Source organism: Tachysurus vachellii, chromosome 6 (assembly GCF_030014155.1).
Source record: "Tachysurus vachellii isolate PV-2020 chromosome 6, HZAU_Pvac_v1, whole genome shotgun sequence".
NCBI lineage: Eukaryota > Metazoa > Chordata > Actinopteri > Siluriformes > Bagridae > Tachysurus > Tachysurus vachellii.
This window is the reverse complement of record NC_083465.1, coordinates 16,730,801-16,753,641: the sequence shown is the minus strand read 5'-3', so window position 1 is coordinate 16,753,641 and position 22,841 is coordinate 16,730,801. Positions and strand designations below refer to the sequence as shown.

At 39.9% G+C, this 22,841-nt stretch overlaps 1 protein-coding gene across 4 annotated transcripts in view; it reads right to left on the bottom strand.

The window, feature by feature from the left end:
* The window catches only part of smap1 (small ArfGAP 1), a 109,816-nt gene that overhangs the window by 16,843 nt on the left and 70,132 nt on the right, over window positions 1–22,841 (bottom strand). For all 4 annotated transcript variants that reach the window (XM_060872586.1, XM_060872589.1, XM_060872588.1 and 1 more), the window contains 2 exons: window positions 7,497–7,575; window positions 4,621–4,748 (listed from right to left, as the gene is read on the bottom strand). In XM_060872586.1, coding sequence (XP_060728569.1) covers window positions 4,621–4,748; window positions 7,497–7,575 — 207 coding nt within the window. The remainder of the gene's footprint in view (window positions 1–4,620; window positions 4,749–7,496; window positions 7,576–22,841) is intronic.

Here is a 22,841-nt window from a genome sequence, read left to right as displayed (position 1 = left end):
TGGATGGTGGGTGTATATCAATATAAACAATTTTAGATGGAGTTTTACTTTAACTTTTATGCCAAGCTGCATGTTTGAAGTGTATTGTGTGTCATTTGCGAGTCGTTTCAAATAAACTTGTCTCGTCAAATCAACAAAACTATTGCCAATATAACCAGGGACTCTAGAATCGATGGCTATGTTCTTTAAAGAACAGCTACGCTTCTCATTTGTATTGCTGAGTACAGAATGAAGCAGAGGGCAGGAATGCAACATCAGCGCTCCATACATCCTGTCTGTTGGCTTAACCTTCGCACTGTAACTAATGCACGGGAGCAGAAGGGTGACTGTGCTGAACCTACATTACTGAAAAGGGCTTACTGCTAGAAGCTCTTGCAAGGATTCATCTCTGGACTGGAGAGATTCGACTGCATTGAGAACATAATTTAACAAAATTCAACATACTTTAACATCATGATATGTAGGCTAGTATTTTTATAACAGGAAAGCTGAATAAACTAACCAGAGTATTATGGTACACTGCGATCTGGAAAAAATCTGGGGTGAAAAACAACTGAAATGCTGTAAACAGTTCAGAAAATACTGATGGTTTTAAAGTATTTATGTACTGTATGCATTTATTAATCAGCAACAGCACCATGTTTCCATTGCTCACAGCTCCAGGCTTGGTTTTTCATGATTTTATGCATTCACCAAAGGTTTATGTCAATTTTGCATCAACATATTTCAACCACTGAATGAAGACTTTTGCAAGTGCATTTCCATCACTGCCTCTCCCAACACGCTCCTTATCCTCTCGGAGTCTGACTAGGCAAGCGGACTAATATATGAGAAAAACCCTAAAATCTATCATAACAAATAAAGCTATGTGAACAGACTTTCATTAAAAGGCTATAGTCGTAACATACTTAACACAATCATTGCTCATTTAGAAAACTGAGACAAAGCAAAATCGGTTACCTGTGATGCTTTAACGTTAAAAAGAATAAACAAAACGGTGTAATCAGATGGCAATACTGCAAGGCTCTAGGAAGGAAAATGCTGCATACGCAAGCATGTGAAACTCTCGGGAGAGCTGAGAGAAATGGGAGCAGGAGGCAAATCAGATGTGAAAGGAAGCAAGCCAGAGACTGGATTAACATGCAGTTGTCTACAGCCACACTGAAGGAACGGAGACCCTGGTGGTCTCTTATGAAGGCTTGAGGAAAAGCAAATTAATGTACCTCCCCCACCTCTCACTTTGTGTGAAGATGGAGAAGCTGCCAGAAGTGAGAGCTGTGATACAAACCTTGAGCCAACCAATCAGCGTTGTTCCACATGTTCAACAGTTTTGCCATGCAATTGCTTGGTCCCCAGTAACAGTAAGGCTCAGTGGAGGGGTGAAAAGGAGGCTCGTTCTCATTCCTACTCTTATGCTTCTCTCCTCTGTGTTCTCTCCTCTACACACAATCCAAACTCACTCAAACTGGGGACAACACAAATCCTCTCACAAAAACACAGTCCCGATGTTGCAACTGACATCTTATATGTTATCCATAATGACAAATCCATTATAACAGCTTGTGTGAAACTGACGTGTCCTTCGCACACGCATTTTGAACAAATGACAAACAAGGTGAGAAAGAAAAAATCTGCCACGATCCTAGAACTCAATAAAGCTCAGCATGTAAAAAAAGAACAAAGCCGAATGTATCAGAGGAGAGTATATACAGTACTGTTGCATCGGCGTTCATCTACATGCACTAGCATAGTAGAGTGTTTAAACAGATATCGACAAATGTTTTATCTTTAGCATTGCAGTTACACATCACATTTGAGACATAATTCTAATTCTTTCTTATGGCTTTCAGAGGCAGTAGACTGGGTCACGTCTAATGGATGTGTGTGTGTGTGTGTGGGTCTGCATTGAAAAAGCACTTGCAGCAAAGATGCTAGTGTGCCTGCTTCTAAACTTCTTAATGTAAAATTGGATTGTGGGGTGAAATTTATGTTATAGATGTTGGCCTGCTTTCTGTTTCCTCTGACAGTTTCAGACCTGAGGACTTGGAAGACCACAAGACTGCTCTCTCTGTTTCTCTTGCTCTCCCATAGGAAGGGACATAGGAAGGGAGAGGAGGTCCCAGCAGTGCACCAGTCCTCCCAGATCAAAAATAAATTGCTCTTCGTGCTAGAATCCCTCGTGTCAAAGCCAGGTGCAAGTGTACAAAGAGAAAGTATCCTTTATATTCCAGGACCACAACCCAAGAGGCACACTGCAGAACAAGGACATATACATTGTGGAGCTGCCTATAGGTCCTGAAACACCAACACCAAGACTACTGTCTGACAGACATCATTAAGCATAGATGGCTAAGTCTCATCCATAATATTCTGGGTTCCCAGCACACCCTTGGCACAAACTGGCCAATATCAGTGCCGGTGGAGTAAAGAGTGAGAATCTCAGGAAATCAGAGCAAAGGAAGAAAATTAAGCAAACAATGCTCAAGAGGGAACAAACAACACAATTTCCTGTGGTGAAAATAGCAATTTTCTTTTTCAACAAAATGGCTTGCGAATTTCCTTCACTGGTGTGAACATGGTATCTAAGAGTGTCTTGTTTGGGTGCATTCCAAATCATATACTAAATGAACAAATCTGTCAAAAATAGCAATCTATGGCAGGTACTGATATTGCTAAATGTACAAATCTGGCATGCAATAATAGGTATTGTAACATAAGTAAAATAGACTTTTTTCTTTATCAAGAAACAACATAACGAACTGGGAAAGGCCTCGCTTTGGTCTCAGAACAGAGTGGATTCATTGTAGCAAGGATTACACAAGGTTTTAGAAACATTCCTTTGATTTCCTGCTTCATGTTGACAAGATCATCACATAATTGCTGCAGATTTGTCAGCTGCCCATTCACTCTGCCAATCTGCCATTCTACAACATGCCAAAGGTGTTCAGTTGGATTCAGATCTGGTGACTTGGGAGGCTGAGTACACTGATCTCATTGTCATGTTCATGGAACCACTTTGAGAAGACTGTTGCTTGGTGACATGGTGCATTACTATGCTGGAGGTATTATGAGATGGAGTGTGTCCAGAAAAAGTAATAATTGTGGTTTTCTACTGCTGTAGTCCATTTGTCCTCAACCTCTGATGTTTAGTGTGTTCTGAGATGCTTTCCAGTTATAAACTATGGTTATTTGAGTTTGCTGAATGTTTTGTGTTTTTCACACCATTCTGTATAAACATTAGTGTGTTGTGTGTGAAAACCATGATGAGGATCTTCTGAAATTCTGATACCAACAACCATGATATAGTCAGGATCACTTGGAAGACATTTTCCCCCAATTATGATGTTTGATGAAATCATTAAAATTGTTTGAAAGTATTTGCATAATTATATACATAGGGCTGCTGCCAGATGATTGACTGATTGAATAATGGCAGGCTTACAACATGTCCCAATAAGATGGCTGTTGGAGGTCCATTTTCTTTTTGGCACAACTCGCTAACTGAGGATTTTTATTTTTTTTTTCATTTTCAAAGTACAGGCTACTGCCACCTCCTGGTATTTAGAGTTATTTCATTATGAGCAGGTAGAGAGGGCACATGCCTTTATTCTTTGTAGTTTATTCAAGTGCAACTTTTCACGGAAAATGTGAATCGACAGCAGTTGATGCTCAGTCAGCCCTGGCTGGTGGTAATTCTTTGTTGTCGAGCATAAAGAGAACCTAAAGATTTGGGCCCAGGTCCAGAAGAGCCAACATTAATGCATGATTAAGAAAGCATCCACTGGTAAAGGAGAACAAAGGAAAAACCTCACCAGCACCCCAACATCAGTCTTTTCTAATAGTCTCTTTTCCCATCTCTCTGGAAGGGCAAGCTCGATGCTAATTCTCTTAAATGTGCATTCTCATGTCTGGAAGACCTTACAAATCAATCCTGTCAGCTGTGACCAGAAAGGTAAATGCAACTATTGTGTTTGGTGGGGAAATTAAAACAACCCAATTTGACCTTTTCTTTGTGTCTGTTTCTAAGTGGTTTTAAAACAATAGAAAAATGATAGATATGCAGAAATATTACATTAACGAAAAGACTGCATCTAAATTCAAGTTCAAAATTCAAGTTCAAAAGCAGAATCATTCCTTTATTGTAGGGAACATATTCAGTTCATCGTAATAAATATATTGTGTATGTAAAGAAAATGAAATGTGTGTATCATTGCTATTTTGCTGCTTGCCTTAAAAAAAACAATCCCACTTCTTGCAGTAGAATTTAAAATGTGGTGAAAATCAATGCAAGACTAGAAAGTAAACAATTAGACAAACTAAAAGTCTTTGTGGTGATACTTGCAGTTTCTGTATCAGACTCTTATGTACTTTCACGTTTATTCTTGACCTCAGTAATGGTAACTTCTTGAATATAATTTAGGGTCAGTCTGACCCAAGTGTTATACAAGCACATTAGGAATTACAACCTGAGGTATGAAAAAGTTGAGGGTTAGAATGCAGTGCTGTTGGCTGTTGACAAATCAGCTTTTACAGTTTTCTGACTTGAGCTTTATTAAACATAAAAGGAGAATAGGATTGGATGGTTAAAGGAAGAAGGACTATAAAAAAATCACAAGGTACCTGGTTTGTGTTGGTGCTGGATGGCAGAGGATTGGACACCATTGGTCCAAAAATGTCCAAATCATCACTTATTGGTGCTACATTTCCAGATCCTGCCCCACTGCTGGCTATGTTTACTGCAGGAGCATCTGAAAGGAAGAATGAGAGAGAAACAATGAGAGAGAGAGAAAAATCGAACAGGTTCCAGAGAAACAGTAGATGAGAAGTCCAGGCTGAGTGTCTCAAAGGGCAGTGGGTTCAGGCTGTCCGACCTCTAACTCCCCTGTGCAAGTTAGGTTAAGGTCTCACGATCACTGTGAATGTCAGAGTCATGGTGCAATGTCTGTATTTTGCCTAAGGGCATCAAGCACACAGTATGCATTCTGCGGCAGTCCAGATAAAAAAAAAAAAAAAACACTACATACTTGAAGCTGGATTAGTTATACTCTTACAAATGCAGTATATGAGTGTCATTAAAGCAGTAGACTCTGTATTGTCTGGGCATTCAGTCAACTCCACAATTATTAACACTTTTTACCAGTACCTGGCCTTCGAATTCTGGATATTGATTCATCAGACATTTTCGATCAGTATAAACAAACAAATTATTTTATCACCTCAAGTCTGGTATAGAATTCTTCAGGAAATGATTGTTTTTTGTTGTGAGATGTTTAGCTCGGTTGGGAAAACCTTACACAGAATTTTAGTGGCATTTGGAGTAGCTCAGAAAACAGAAATGAGTTTGATATCACAATGAGATCATTTTGAAGATATAAACATTTGTGTGGGAAAATGTTTGTTTTATTAGAACTGTTCTACGAATATATGAGTGCAGTCCATGTGAACAAATCTAACAATATGAAGAAGCCTACAATATTCAATATTAAGGAGTGCAGGGGTCTAAGATGCTTGCACATGTATCTACAACCTAGTTAGACACTACCACAGGGGTTCTGTGCTGTTATTCCTGCTAGCTGAGGCTTCTCCAAATGCAAAATGATTGGAAGATGATAACACTTTTTATATGAGAAAATATTACAGAAAAACACAAGTACGTTTAGGCACAAAATATGACTAGCTGCATGTAGAGGTGTGCACAGAACTGTTCTTAATCTCACTCCTACCTACTCGAAAGAGATTCTGACCAACACCTCTCCTGTAGTTATTTTTGTTTATACATGCAGTATTTAAACTTATTTGGGTTTTGTTGGGAAATAAAGAATTTAATCTGTAGAGACCTTCACTGAGATAAAGCATTTACTGGAGATGAATGATTTCTACTTGTTATTCATTTTTGTTCGTTGTTCATCATAAACAAAGGACTTTCCTTCTGTCCCTGCTCGTCTTGCTGCTAACTGACAGTATCCTAAAAAAGGGAAGAAATCAAATCACACTCAAGCAGTGTCTGCACCAGTGGCAAGAAATGCAGCTGCCAACCGCTGACTCTAGTGCGATATTCAACACACTTTGTCTTTTCATTCTAATCCTTGATGTTGTCCGTGCTTCACACACACACAACAGCCCCTAGAGAACAATAACTTATTAATGACTATATTTTAAAACATTTTTTCCTTATGAGGACATCCAAGTATGCTCTGAGACGTTGGAGAGAAAGAGCATGCACTGGAAAAAGAGGAAGAGAGCCACGGGGTGGGAAGGTGGTGGGTGATGTAAATTTTCTCTCTGTTTTTATAACACGCTGTGCTGCTTCATGCTGCTGAGGGGAGAGAGGAAACACACAAAGGCAAGACACGATTCCATCATCGCACATGGCTCATCATCAGCTCCCTCAGCCCTGGAGCATGCCATAAATTCTCCCATACACAAACAAACACACACTGTGCCCCCAGTGGCATGGACGCACACTAACTAATCCATCTTGTTTTCTTCCTCCAACCCCTCATTTCTATCATTTGCTCTTCTCTCTTTACCACCATGTAAACCACACACACACACACACACACACACACACACACACACACACACACACACACACACACAGAGAGAGAGAGAGAGAGAGAGAGAGAGAGAGAGAGAGAGAGAGAGAGAGAGAGAGATTGATAGAAAGAGAAGGATGAAAAATTCAGACACTAGTGCAATTTTGTGTTAGGGTTCTACAGTTTTCATTGTCGAGAACATAATGGAGTATTTGTTGGCTTTGGGTGTCCAGGGGGTCTCATGCCACCTTTCTGATCAGTACAGGGATGATCTGGTCAGCTGGCTTCTTTCTGTGTCCTCTAAATAGCACAAAGAGCCAGAAAGCAGAAACAGGACTATTATCCATAGCCTAGGGCTGGTGGATGATGTGCCGAGATCAATATCATGATAACCCAAATGCACAAGAAGAATTTCCCCTGGTGGAACAGTAACAAGTTTATCTCATCTCATCTGATATCAATTCAGAATACAGACCAACTCCAAAGTAACACTGATCAGTCCGTAAACGTTGTGATATCTTAAGAGCCCGAAGCCCTCACCCCCCCGCCCCCTCTTCTGTCTCTCTCTCTCTCTCTGTATACTCGCGGTGAGACACACCAAGTATATAGGCAATTTTTAATCGTTTCTGTTTTATCATACAGAAATCAAATATTTATAAATCCAAATGGAAAAATGCAGCCTACTGCAGTGCATTTCTGCATAAACAGAGTCAACCTGAACATGTAGGCTTTTCTGGTTAAAATGTGCACTCATATTCTGTTTTCTGTATAAAATGCAGGGTTTTTTTTCATCTCATCTGTCAGCCCTGCCATAACCTCAGCTCTATTCAGCCCTATGCAGCTGTACCCTAACAAGCACAGGGAGCTATGAGGCTCTGTAGTGTATGAACATAGCAGCTTCACTCAGACATGGTGGAGGAAGACGGTGGAGGAGGAGGGGATTGATTACTTGTATCTTACCCAGGCCTAGCAGGTCGATGGCAGTCTCAGGACTCTTCTTAGGGCTGGCTCTGGAGTCTATCTGAATGTCCTCTCTCTTCTGTAATAGAGAAGAAAAGGAGAGGTTAGAAACGATATTGAACAAATTTCAGAAACCATTTAAGTATGCTGAAGAGTTTTTAATGAATATAGCTTTTTAACCAATTTAAAAGGTCAACTGTATGCTGGATGATCAATAGCACCTGGTTCAGTATGCAAGAAATATATTCCTGTCAAGATTAACTGTACACAGTGGATATAAGGGTCTACGCATCCCTGTTAAAATGGCAGGCTTGTGTAATGGAAAAAAGGAAACCGAGATAGTTCATGTCAGAAACTTGTTTCTATATTTATTGTAAAATCAATCGTAACCTAAGAATTAAAGTTAAAATAAATCAGTTCGGCACATCTAGACTCAGCGATATTTTGCCATTCTTCCTCGCATTAGCTGGGCATCTTCTGTGCACTGCCCTGTGCAGGTCACCACACAGATTATCTTTCTTTCATTCTTTTTTTAATTGAAAAAATATTTACATACAAAAAATCAGCAAAATAGTTATCTTCCTTCTGCGATTATTCATTATATATATATATATATATATATATATATATATATATATATGTATATATATATATATATATATACATACACACACACACACACACACACACACACGTGTGTGTATATATATACATATACATATACACACACACATATACATATATATACACACACACAACATAATAAATAATTATGAAGAACATGCATACAATATTCTTAGACTACCTATACAAGCACATACCACCTAAATATGCAACGTACACAATGTTACACAATGTAACGTGCCTATATTCCAACCTACAGAACATAACACATAACAACAACCACCCACCACTTCCATCTGCTTGATACGCACTGTATGGGGAAAACCGCTAAAACAGTTAAGGGTGAAATACTTCAAAATACCTGTTTTTGACTTTATACCTTATAAAGGGTTCTCATGTTTTGGCAAACTGATGTCTCTTATTCTGTAAATGAAACAGTACACCTCCTCACAGATTTTCAACTGGACTTAGATCCGAACTTCCAAAACCTTGATAGTTTTGTGAAGCAATCCCTTTGTTCGTTTGGAGGTGTGCTTATAGTTATTGTCCTGCTAAATGGTGAAATTCCTTTTCATCATAAGTGTTTTGGCAAAAACCTTAAAGGCTTTGCTACAGTATTCATGATTCCCTCCACACTGATTTTTCCCCATTTCCATAATCCTACCACCACCGCGCTTCACCATGGAGCTGGGGATCTTATAGTGATGAGCTCTGGCCAGAGTTCAACAAGTTTTGTTGGGAGATTGGACATTGTTGTTGTTGTTGCAAGGTTCATGCTTGTGGTTTTATAGTTTGTTTAGTTAAAAGGTTTCTGTCTTGCCCCCTAACCCATAGCCCAGACATTCAGAAGAATTCAGCAGACTGCTGTCACATATTGGGAAGCAACCAGTATTTCCTCTTTTAGGATTATGGCTTTGTTGATGTCAGGAGAATCCTATAGGAACAGCTGTACTTTATTTGGGGTTAATCAGTGACTTTAATTGACTGCAGGTGTATACTTATTAGCACTTAACATGAGCTCGAATGTGATTGGTTGATTCTGAACCCTACTGTACCACATTACCCAATTATAAACAGCTGTGCACACTTATGAAAGCTAGGTATTGGAAGGGTTTTGTTTTTCTTTTTCCCCCTACAACATTTCTGCTTGTTTATCATTAAATGTCTATAGGTTGTAAGTCACAATAAAGGTGAAAAAAGTTCTGAAAAGGTTGAACTTTTTGTATTACATCACCAAATCCTGCCATTTTTATAGGAATGTGTAGACTTTTTATGTCCACTTTACACAGAGTCCACACACACTCACTCACCCACACACACACACACACCCCTCAAGCATATAAATGTTGCTCAGTGTCTGAGGCACTTTTAGACCTCTCTGATTTGTGGTTGGCTAAAGAAGGCTCTTCTCTGTGATTGGCTGTGAAGGTCGTTTCTAGATGAGAGGTAAAACACTAATCCAGGTTGAATTGCTGATCGATGAGTGCAGCAGCTGAGGATGGATCAAAGCCTCTTAAAATCATTACACACACAAAACACAAACACAAGCACACACACCAACACATCCATCTTGTGTTTCCATCTTGTGGGATTTTTTAGCCTGTACTGTCACATCTGAATCAAAACTTCACCATGCGTCATAAGCTTTATATGCACAATAAAACAGAATAATAAATATTACTTTGTCAGCTTCGTCACACTCCCACTACACAAACAAAATGTGGTTTGACTGAGTGATGGAAAAAAGGCCAAATGAAATGAGTTCTTTGATGAATAGCTGCTGCTTCTGACATGGAGTTATTGGTAGACAAAAGGAATTTTATTTAAAAACACAAATAAAAAGAAAAATTACAGGGAACCATTGGCTAATAACAACCAACAACGGTCCACTGGCTACCGAACAGCTTAATTACAGTAAAGGTTATATATTCTTAAACCTCTAATCGTTCACTTTAATACAAACAGATAGCATTTTTTAAAAGAATACTACTGGAGCTGAGGCACTTAAATTAAATCGGAACAAGATTCTATTATTAGCCAACATATTCTAGTTTATTAAAGAAATAAAAACACTTGTTATAGAGTCTACATTTCCCACGGTAGAGCTAGCTGCACTCGTAGCCTTTCATTAATTACGCTAAGCTTATTCTGACACCACCCACAAATTGCACACAGACAGAATTCATCAGACTCTGAAAGCATTAATTACCAAAATGCTGAAACTGCCGCTTTTAATCTTGCTACTGTGCTGAAAAGCTTTCTCAGAGTTAGACATTTTCGCATTAAGCCTTTGGTGACCTTTTCATTTTCATATGTACAGTAGGAGAAGAGCCAGGACTGCAATGTGAGGTACAACTGGCCTTTATAAGCAGAAGATAACCCTCATTCAGTGGCATGATTGAAACGTGTAGCACTGAAGTGGTTAGCATTGCCTGAATTATGCATAATTCCAGGAGCTTGGCTTCTTTTCTATTTTGTGGTGACAAGAAAGACACTCGCGTGCAAAGATAAAAACACTAATGCTTATAGACAGCATTTATGTGAAGCGTAATATTGCAATTCAGATAAAGGAAACTAACACCACCTGGATAGACAAACAAAAACACTTTCACAAAACACACAACCATGAGAGACCCTATGAATTACTAGTGTTGTCTAAGCGCTACTCTCTTCTCTATTCAAGAAACTATCGATCCACATTCCTTTATGCTTCCCGAGCCATCTCATTCCACCTCTTCAGCTCTTGATGTTTTTTTTTTTTACTTCCCAAAGACTGTTGACTGAATGGGTGTGAAATGAGTTAAACTCTGCTGTGTCTCATGGGCATCTCATATCAAGGTCATTCCTAATTCATGAACACTTCCCTTTGATGGCACAGTAATTCCATTTGGGTCAGATTCACTCAGACCTGCCATGGCCTCGCTATGCAAACACGATCACTGAGAGAGAGAGAGAGAGAAAGAGAGAGAGAGAGAGAGACAGAGAGAGAGATAGAGAGAGAGAGACAGAGAGAGAGAGAGACAGAGAGAGAGATAGAGAGAGAGAAAGAGAGAGAGAGAGAGTGAGAGAGAGACAGAGACAGAAAGCTATCTGGTGCTCAGACACTACACTAAGGGCCACTTCAGTATCACATCAGAGCAGAATGAGGCCAACCTCAACTTGGGCCCTCGACACCCATTTCAGTTCCCCATATCTGACAAACAGATATGGTCCTATTGTGTGCTAGATAGTGGTCTGGAGTGTTATAGCTCCTGCAATACATCACAGAGGGATATTAAACACCAGTAATAGAACTGCAACTAGCTTTATTCCATCGTGTACAAATGCCCTTAAATGCTAAAGGCCGTCATACAATATAAACACCGCTGAAAATGCAAGACCCAATATGAGATGAGTGATCACTCATCATCATCAAACCCCCCTCACACAACAGGCCTGCTGAGAACTATACTTCACACACTATCAGTCTGGGAACACAGAATTTCTCATCAACAATCACGACCTCATATCAAAACACACATGGCGGATAACAGTTCAGCTCAGCCGTCACTGGCTGCCAGTCTTTCAAAAATCTGGAAGACCCGTTGGATGAACTCTTGCAAACAGCCAACTCGTTTTGTCCTCATAAATATATTTCACTGAAACCAGGTGGAAAGGTTTTTGTTTACTTTAGGATCTTGCTTAGGCTCTCTTCCTATACATATCACACCGAGTAAACAGCCAGTTTAACAAAAGCAGCTGTAAAAAGAAAACAAAAATTCCGCCTAAAGATGTCTAAATCCTTGCTGGCTAAGTTTTCTTCAGTCAGGGAATGTCAGGTTTTGTTGTTGGAAAGCCAAGCACCATGGCAAAATGGTAATAAGCCTAATCAGTTTAGTTTGTAATCAGATACCAGCTGTCAAATTGTCCTCCATGCACCTGCACCACTGTGAGACCGGAATTTCACTGCACCACTGTGAAACGCGCAAAGTCTTTAAATGCAATTTTCACTCTTTTCATTTATGGGGAGTAACCAGGCATTAAAATGCTTTCATTTTACTCATGGATGAGATACATGTACGAGAGGAAGTAGTAAGTTAAGGAAAGCCTAGAGTTTTATGAACTATACAGATGAGAATGTCAAAATTTCTAAATCATTGTGACTGTCTGGGTTCATGGTCTGCTGAGAAACCTTGGGTCCAGGCCTTGATGTGGATGGTACTTTGCCATTTGGGAATGGTGTTGCCATGAAGAAGTGTATTTGGTCTGCAGCAGTGTTTAAGTAGGTGGTACGTGTCAGTGACCTCTTTGAGCAGACTAGTGCCCCTTTTCCACCGAGGCAGTTTGAGTGCTGGTTTGGAGCCAGAGCCTAATTTAAAATCAGTTCTTTCTTTTTCGACAGCCAAAGCACCGGCTCTAAAGCAGGAAAAGTAGTTCATAAGTAGGACCAAAATGTTGCTGGTCTAGACTTAAGAACCGCTTGTGTCAGGGGCTCATGTAAAGTTCAATCCATTCAGTGTATTTTTATTAGACAAATACTTTACATATGTGAAGAGGGGAACGGGGAAGGGGGTTTGGGGGATTGGGTGGCTGGGCATTCACATGCAAAGCACTTCATGTCTATTTATGTACTATCTGTATTAACCATTCTGACCAGTTCTTATAGTAACTACAGACCGGTATCACTTCTATCGTTTCTTTCAAAAATTCTTGAACGCATTGTCTATAATCAACTGTCTGTCTATCTCTCACAGAACAACCTCCAAGATCCCAACCAGTCTGGCTTTAAAGCAGCTCATTCCACAGAGACAGCCCTTTTGGATGTCTCTGAGAAACTACATGCTGCTAGATCAGCCAAACTGTCATCAGTCCTTATCCTCCTTGACCTTTCAGCAGCATTTGATACGGTCAACCACAAGACTCTCTTATCCACCCTCAGGAGTCTTGGTTCGCTTCCTACCTGGAAGGACGCTCATATCAGGTATCATGGAGGGGAGTGACATCTGCTCCATGCAGACTCTCCACTGGTGTCCCACAGGGCTCAGTACTTGGTCCTCTTCTTTTCTCCCTGTATACTCACTCTCTTTGGTGAAGTTATTTCCTCACATGGGTTCTTTTACCACTGCTATGCTGATGATAGACAACTGAGCTTCTCTTTCCCACCCTCAGATACCACAGCTTCGGATCTCAGCATGTCTGGCAGAAATTTCATCATGGATGACTGCTCATCAGTTAAAGCTCAATCCTAGCAAAACTGAACTGCTATTCATTCCAGGTGATTCATCCTTAGGTCATGACCTTGCTATATCCTTGCACAACGATCTGATCTCCCCTTCAGCCACAGCTCGCAACCTTGGGGTAACCATGGACAATCAACTGTCCTTTTCCTGTCATGTTGCTAATGTGACTCGCTCATGTCGGTTCCTTCTCTATAACATCAGAAGGATTCGGCCATTTTTGTCCACACAGGCTGCTCAGGTAATTGTTCAGTTTCTTGTCATTTCTAGACTGGATTACTGCAACACACTGCTGGCAGGTCTACCTATGAATGCAATCCGCCCTCTGCAAATGATCCAAAATGCAGCTGCATGGCTTGTTTTCAACCTGCCAAAGTTCTCTCATGAGCTCTCATCAAAACACTGATGCTGGCCTACAAAGCCAAAAATGGACCAGCTCCCTCTTACCTCAAAGCCCTCATCACTCCTCGCACTGCACCCTGCACCCTCCGATCTACCAGCACTGCTCGACTGGTTCCACCATCTCTCAGGGTAAGAGGCAAGTATACTACAAGACTCTTCTCTGTTCTGGCACCAAGGTGGTAGAACGAACTTCCTCTAGAGGTCCGGACAGCTGAGTCACTGGCTATTTTCAAGCGGCAGTTGAAAACACTTCAACTAGCACTTCTTTCCTTATCTTTTGCATTAAAAAAAAACACAACCTTTGACACTTTTTCATTGTAACTTTGAACAAATGTTTTAAACTCATGGTATCTTAAGTATGTAACCTAGTGAGCCAGCATTAATGATTCAATGTTAGAGATTTAAGCACTTATGTACGTCGCTCTGGATAAGGGCGTCTGCCAAATGCTGTAAATGTAAATGTTACAGCCATACTGATTTTTAGAGAAAAGGTCGTTTTCGTTTGCTTTTTGTGGTGGTGGATTCTCATCCAGCCACTTCTTGGTTATTTCTTTTTTACTACAGGCAGGTGTTTTAAATATCATGGCTGATTGGTGCAAGTGTGAAACTAACCGTAACAACGTGATAGCAATGAATTAATAAACAACCAGAGAACAACAGTGAAGAGAAAATAAGAGATTTCTGTCATGTAGCGCTTGTATCTATATGAACATTCTAGACTTGCACCGCATTTGTTGTAGAAAAAACTGTTAATTACATTATCATAACAGAAACATGCTCAATTAAACTCTTTGCTTCTGCTTCCCAAGCTACAGATAATGTACAGATAATGTAGCCAAGTTTTAATGATCTCTGGCAACTGTAATCTTCTCTAAGCACTGAAAATGCTGAACGAAGAGAAAATGGGGCAACGTTATTATTTAATGTACTTATTCAATCCATTCCCTCATCCAGCTTCTTAGTGATCCAAACATAAGCCTGACCAAGAAATGTGCAGGCCCTCGTCATCTCAGGTACTTTACACCACTGCTTCCTTCAGTCAGTCTGCTTCTCCTTTAATAAGCCCTAAACTGCAACTACTAGTGTAGAAACTGTGCTCTCTTAATATATACACTATAACAGTCTCAGTTACTTTGCACTGTTCATGCTATAAGAAATTACAAGGGGGAATCATTTCTTTTGTTGCTTGCATCATTTGTATTCAAAATATTTACATGTTTATCGTATCCACATCCCAGAATTTGTCAAATCACACAAATACATACATAAATACAACTCCTTAAGACTTCCACGAGCATAGGCTTCAATATATAGCAAACAGGCATTAAGTCTATTACAGGTGAGATCAGAAAACAGTCCAGTAAACAGAAAAACAGTCTTATCTGTAGATGAACAAGAAGGCGTTGGATGTTAAGGCCTGTGGCATAGAATCCAACTAAATCCCAGAGAGAGTTTCTTCAGCCCTATAAGCAGCATATCTGTCCATCACACATAGTCCCAACTGATGAGCAAAATAACCCTCTTGGAGCAGGAAAACAATAAAGTTTCTCAAAGCATGGTTAAGATGATCATCACCACAGAGCATAAGGTAGCTTCAAACATGATCTCTCTTTTACTCTTCAATTTCCTTTTTTTATCCCCTACAGGACATATCCCTAGGTGTCCCCCTAGTGGCCAGGATGAACTGTTAACAAAACTGCGTTAAACCCTGTGACAGGCAGGGACTGTTACAACACAGTCCACTGCACTGTGCCTGGAACACCTGATAACAGTGTGTATAAAATGCATGTATAGAAAATGTATACATTTTAAAGAAATAGCATACTCAAATATTCAAATGGATGGATTTCTACTTTTATAGATAAACAATGGATCGTCTGACCCAGACTGCAGTAATACAGCAGGGACTGAACAAAGCACCTTTTGAAATTTTTTTCGTAACAAACTTCAGCACACAGCAATCTGATACCTTCCATTGGCTTCATATTACAGATTTGTGATAGCTACAGTGGGCACTGACACACGGAAACTGGACAGATGAAGATTGGAAAAAGACTAGGTGATGTTTTTCGATGCAGTCTCACTGAACATGTGCCTATTACACCAGCAGACCCCTGTTCTGAGCTGACAGGAGTGAAACCCTATGTGGTCTTCTGCTATTGGAGCTCATCCGCCTAAAAGTTCAGCATATATGTGCTTTGAGATGCTTTTCGGCTCACTATAGCTGTAAAGAGTTGCCTTCTGACTTACTGTAACTTTCCTAACAGCTCAAGGCTACCAGTCTGGCTTTTCTCCTCTGACCCCTCTCATCAGGATTCCTGCTCACTAGATGCTTCTCACACCCTTCTGTGCAAACTCAAAAGATTGCTATGTGAGTAAAATTCCCAGGAGATCAGCAGTTTCTGAAATAGTCCTACCAGCTCGTCTGGCACCAACAACCCTGAAGCGGCGAGACTCAGAGTTCACATTTTTCCTCCCTTCTGTGAACATTAATGAATCTCCTGTGCACAAATATAGTTTGAATTCATTTACTACAACACATGGAGTGTTTTGTCCACCCTTTATCCTGCTACAGAGGTATATTTTCATACTAGCACGCATGCAGGATAGATCCTGAAAAGTTATTTGCATCATTTTATGTGAAACCAAAATGTATCCAGTCTTTTAGGAAACTGGATTTATTTGCAAATTGTGCAACTCATACACGTTGGCACCTAGCAGGACTTGCTGGTGTTGTGCAAAACAGTTTCTGATGCAGCTTTTATTACTATCCTGAAAGCTAGTCAACTGGATTTTATGAAAAACTTTTTTTTTATGAAAACCCAGAGCACAATGTTTTTCGTTACAGCTGTATCTAATTCTTGTGACAGTCAAGAAAAACCACAGCATGAAGAAGAAAGAGATTGAGGAAAGGAAATTCAGGGCGGGAAACTGATTGTGACCTTCATCTCTGGACTGTATAACCATGGTATGAGGACAAGAGGAGTGAAATCACAATTGTGTGTACGCACAATACACATCACTGCCAGATCTCGTCACAGCCACGGAAGGTTTAGAAATACTTGCATGAGCTCATTGGATGAGAAGCAAGGCTCATCTCTGCAGCTGTCTGGTTCTCCCACCCCAGTGCCGCCGTATCTCGTCTCCCTCCCCAAACACGTTTCCTCTCCCGCCTTTATTTTATTCCTCTGCCGTTTTATCCACTAAGCTCTCTATCCCTAATGCGTTGGACCATTCTTTTGCATTAGCACTTCATCACTAGTGTCGACTGCAGCCAGCCTGAATTCCACGATCTGACGCTAGTGGTGTGGAATCTAAACAGGCAGGGCATGTCAGCAAGAAACTAATCAGACATCACTATCCTATCTGGCGTTTCGCATCATAATATAATGCCCGCTCATCGATTTTGGATCCCACTCGAGCAGATATGTGGGAAAACCTCGAGTTTGAATAAACCTTTCTTCCACTATGAGCATGCAGGTGGCACTTGAGCTAGACAGAGCTCTTAACCTTGCAACTATATGAGCTCCTCGGCTCATATCTAATTTGCTTTTTGCAAAGGTCAGATGCAATGTTCAGTTACCCATGGCCTGTATTGTGACTCAGTAGGGCAACACGATTACGGCTAGACAAATCCTTATTGTGTGAGTAAGAAGGGTGTCTCCAGAGAGTGACTCGAAGAGATTGTATCTTAAGAGTAAAAAAAAATTATTCTTTCATTTTATATATATATATATATATATATATATATATATATATATATATATATATATATATATATATAGAGTAGACCCATAATAGAAGTTTTAATTTAAGATGCTATCAGGCAAGGCACCAGTTCAATAGTCTATAATATCCAGAAGGTTCCGGAAAAAAAACCAAGACCGTGTGCTCCCGTTTGGCCCGCAGGGAAGCCAAAGAGCAGATTTCCATCATCTTCAGTCTTGGAAATGGCCTCCAACAAAAAGTGCTAAAAGTAAAATGTAAAAGAAATGCATGTGCACTGCGAAGATCAATGCAAAATAAATTTGGAAACTGTGATACTGTTTAAAAAGATTGCTTTCCTTGAAGAATGGTATAATGGGAGAGTAGAAATAAGGCAAGTAATGATAAATAGGTTTGAGGTGGAGACATCATTCTTTTAACCCTTTACTGGGTGGGTTTTTGTGTCTTTTTGCTCAATTTGCACACAAACTCTACACCTCACCGGCAGGAAACAAGCTGACGCAGACAACGCCATTGTTTACAACACAAGTTGCTCAAAGCAGCTAAGAAAATAATTCATCCTTTATTAATATTCAGAACCAAACATCACTACATAGCCACATTAAAGTCCAATTTTATGCGTTTTAACTGGGTGGCCTCTCAGATATCACTGACCACAGAAGATAGCATCTGTTTTTTTTTCTGACGCATCCTGTGCACACAAAGGCCAACATCACAGCTGGAGCTGACATCTGATAAACTTTTAATTACAACTGAGCATAAACCCTTATCTTCACTAAACTAGAAGAACTTCAGCTCTCATTCATTTATCAGAAGGCTGAAGGTTGAGATCATTAAAATTCGTAAGCTTGCGCTGTTGTAATCGAAATGCACAAGCTTCACTCCTCACCCGATAAGGTGTATAAGGAGGTGCATGAGGTGGATTTGGTGCTGGGGGAAAAAAGGAAAATAAAAAAAATAAAAAAGGACGAGGACAAACAGTACAAAGGATACATTTTGTACTTGTGTCCCACAGTTTAAGTGGACAATCAGTGCATAAGTGGATGCTTAGAAGATATATTTAAAGCGTAAATACTGTAGGTTAAGTTCTTAGAAAAATATCAACACCGTTCACACAAGCACCCTGTGGTTAAAACGTTACTTTAAGCAGAAAAGAGAACACGCACACAAAACGATGAGACGTGTGCTGTCTTAAAGCTGCTCGGGGAAATAGCTTCAAGTAAATCTCTCCTTTCCTGCTGCTCTAAATCCAGAGAGTATCGATCAGGCTCCCCGTGGAAACGCTATCGATCAACCGCGTGTGTGCCTATGCGTGAAGCGAAGCAAAACCTCGTTGTGTGAGGAGAGGCGAGTGTGTAGGAGGTGGTTAACAGGGGGTCTAGTGAAGATGAAGATTGTTGTTTGTCGGAGCACAATGTTCATGTGGATTAGGTTACAACACGTTCACACACACATGCAGGTGACGAACAGGAGTGAGATGGTCAGGTTTTGCTGTTTGTGTGTAGGAGTTGTGAAAAGAAGAAAAGGTTGTAACACCAATTTGTTCCACAAGCAGAGATCAATCGTATAGTTGAGCCGAGCCGCACACGTTCCACGCCGCACAACCAGGACTACAATATACAAGCTATGTAGACTGTGTGACAAATATAAAGCAAAAACAGCATAAAGTGATTTAATAAGATAACGTCGAGCCACTACGAGTCACCAGAGCAGCTTCAATGCACCTCGCCACAGATTGTACACGTCTCTGTTATTCCCTCTTATCGTGTTTTGAAGACGGCGGTGGAGAGAGCTGTCATTTTAAAAGTCCTCTGAAGGTGTTTAGTGAAGCTGAGATCTGCTGACTGACAGCTAGAGGTTATTTATATATTGCATTATTTTTATATTCAAACCATACAGTAAGCCATCGTGCACCGGGGATGAGGACATCCTGCGATCTTCCTCTTCAATCAGGTAGAAAAGTGTAATCGGAGGATAAATTTAGAATAACTTTGTATTGATTTGCAGTGAATCTTCTATTTAATATGACACGTGGCCTTGAATTTTGTAAAAGAACCAAATTGAAATCATACTGTTGATTTTTTTATTTTTTTTTTAACTAATTATGTGTCTATAGTAACTTGTACAAATGATGAAACGGTGACTGCCGTTTTTCACTGTTGACGTGCTCAAACTATTCCAACTAAACTGTCTCCAAGACAGCAAAGGAATCAGAGTTTCTCCTAATCACTTTCTGCTCATCGATACTTTTCAAATTAGTTGTAAAATATTCAGAGAGCTTTCAGGGGTGTCGTTGAATATTAGCTCAAAACAATTACGCCATGTCAATTATTTCTGACGCTTATGTCGACTAGCTTATCGTTTGGTGTCTGAACCTGAGCAGTGTTTAGATTGGGAGGTTTGGTAACTATCACACTGTACACCTGACCTGAAACATGTGAACGGTTATTCAGCTTTTTCCTTTAATTTGTCACCTGTCTGTACTGCATCTTATCCGCTGTAGTCTTGTCTCTTACCTTAATGCTAAAGTAAAGAGGCTGCATGCGGACAGTGAGCCATACATTTACTGGACAGGACTGAGATCGGATGCTCTACTTCACATTTAGTCTGACAACTCAGCCTTAGGGAAACTACCCCTTTACACACATACACACACACACACACACGCACGCTCAATAAGACAGGCTTCCTTTTCGATCCTTGTGCTCTCTCCAACACAATATAACACCCCCCCCCCCCACACACACACACACAATAACCAACCCTCAGACACACTAGTTATTGAACAAATGCATTATCCAAGCTGCATTTAAAGGTTTTTTTGCATTTAAAAGTTGTATGCTTACGTGTGTGTGTGAATTGATTAGCAGTTCTACATGTTGCTGTCCTACAAAAAACCTCTATCGTTGTACGTTTGAAAGCTGAGGATGTTCGATAGCCCACTGTAGGTACAGCTACACGCTTAAATTAGGTACAGCTACACACTGCACAACAGTAGTGATGGGAACATATATGTCCATTTCCTGTAAACTGTTAAAAAACTACAATATCTAACACGTTAATATGCTCTGCAGAGAGAGAGAGAGACTTTCATTTCTCTTAGAGTGCAATCGTTCGTTCATTCGACTAGATAAGTATTCGCTATGATGTTCAGTTAGCTACCAATTTTTTTACACCATGTCAGTGAGGTTTCCAGGTAAACAAGAGCATTTACCTGACCAGAACATTACAAACTACTGAACCACAAACCCCATTTTCATTAATAACAAGGGTATAATGTACATTTATGGTTTACGTTTATGGACCAAGGGAAATCTCACTAGGCAGCTATTTGCACATGAAAGAAACCAAAATCTGGCGTCTGAAGGAAACATGAATAAAAGATGACTACTGATGGACTAACAAAGGAAATCCATATGTTCAGGTACTGAAAACAAAACGCAGTTATGTGTACTGAAAAACATACAGACTGTGTTGTGTGTGATTAGGAAGTTAATCTGAGTGTGTATTCAGGACATCTTACAACAAAGTTAATATATTGTCACATCACACACTTAGCTTGAACTTAGACAAACATGGAGAGATGTATAAGCCTGCAGGGGCAAATACGGTAAAAAAAAACATCTTGACTATATAAAAATGTAATGAAGTTTTTAATGTAATGAAGTTTACTAATGTAATGAAGTTGAACAAAGACATTTATCACAGCTATAAATAAAAATACAATAGATTTTTAATCTCCTAAGCGCAGCCATCCCTGCAGTCACGCTGAGCCGATAAGTCAATTAAGCCAATAGGAAGGTCTGATCCATTATCTCATAACGCTACTCGGCATGATCGGACAATTAAAAATAGATTTTACAATGAAACTACAGATTATACTGATTCTATATTATGACAGCGATACGTTACGTTGTAATTAAGGAAGTAATTTCTGAATCATGAACAAATTTATTGATGATTCCAGAGACAATTATCGTTTTTCCCTGAGATGACATTGTACTCAACTAGTGCACGCGCATTTGCCTTAATCGTCATCTAACTCTACACGCACAAACAAATCTTCATCACAGTTTCCTGTTCCCTGTATAAAATGGAGCAGGTGTGATGTTCTGGGTCGGCACCGGAGAATAAAGGACCTGAGGATCTGAGGACAGGACGTGCTTATTAATATAGAAAGCAAAACAGAAGAGGAGAAAGAGTTCTGCTTCCAGCCAGTCGTCTGAGCAGGAGACTCGCTAGCTCAGGAGTGGCCTGAAACATCATGTGCAGTCCATACAAATCTCATTTCAAGCAAATGTCACGGAGGAAGCAGATGCAGTCACTGACTGTGGTATCGGGATCTACAGGCTTCTGCAGATTCGTGGCTCCGGCAGAACGGATGTGGAAAGAAAGTGTTTTTTAATCTGGGCTGTGTGTGTGTGTGTGTGTGTGTGTGTGTGTGTGTGTGTGTGTGTGTGTGTGTGTGTGTGTGTGTGAGAGACACTGTGCGACAGAGGCTGCTGGCCTTGAGGAAGAGTGGACGCTGGACCTTGAAATCGCATTCCCTGCATGAGCGACACAGTGAAAGCTTCAGCATCACCTTTTAACATCAGTCAATGCCACACACACACACACACACACACACAGCCTCATCCTTGTTTTTCATCTTTTTTCTTTACTAGCCTCCATCCTCCAGTGCACGCTCTCCTCTACCTTATCACATCCACCTGCGTGACCATTTTCTCCCAGTCCCCTATTCCCATAAAGTCACTTTTTTTAACACTTATATCACTTTTTCTCTTCATGGCCTTCTAATTTTTGCCTGCTTACCTGTGCCCACATCCTAAACTTTAGGTCTGGGTCATATCAACACCAAAATGACCACACAAAACAAAACAAACCTAATTTTTTCACCTTTATGAACGATTTATGAACGACAGTTTATTTTTCTTACATAATGCTATTAAACAATTATGCAATTATTGTTTTTAACATTATTGTTATAACTTTTTTATTTTTAACAATGATTTTCGTTAAATGAGGATGTGATAAAAAGGAACAGCACCATTAATAGCAAATAGTGCATACAAATGATCTGATATACAAAAATATTTATATTGTTTGCACCATTTATGTAGATCCCGTTACTATTTTTGCACAAATTGATGAATGCTTGGTGAAAAGCCACAGAAATTGAGAAATGAACCTGGAGTAATATTCTCCAGTAATAATCTGGAGTAATAATCTGAGTTCCTTGCATGTTTACAGAGTGAGATAAATCAGCATAGCTGCACACAGTATAAAAAAAAACACAAGTCTATGCTTACTTTTCACTGAGTTAACTGTATAAATCATACTGTATATTTACAAGTATTAGCTTTAGATTAACCAACAT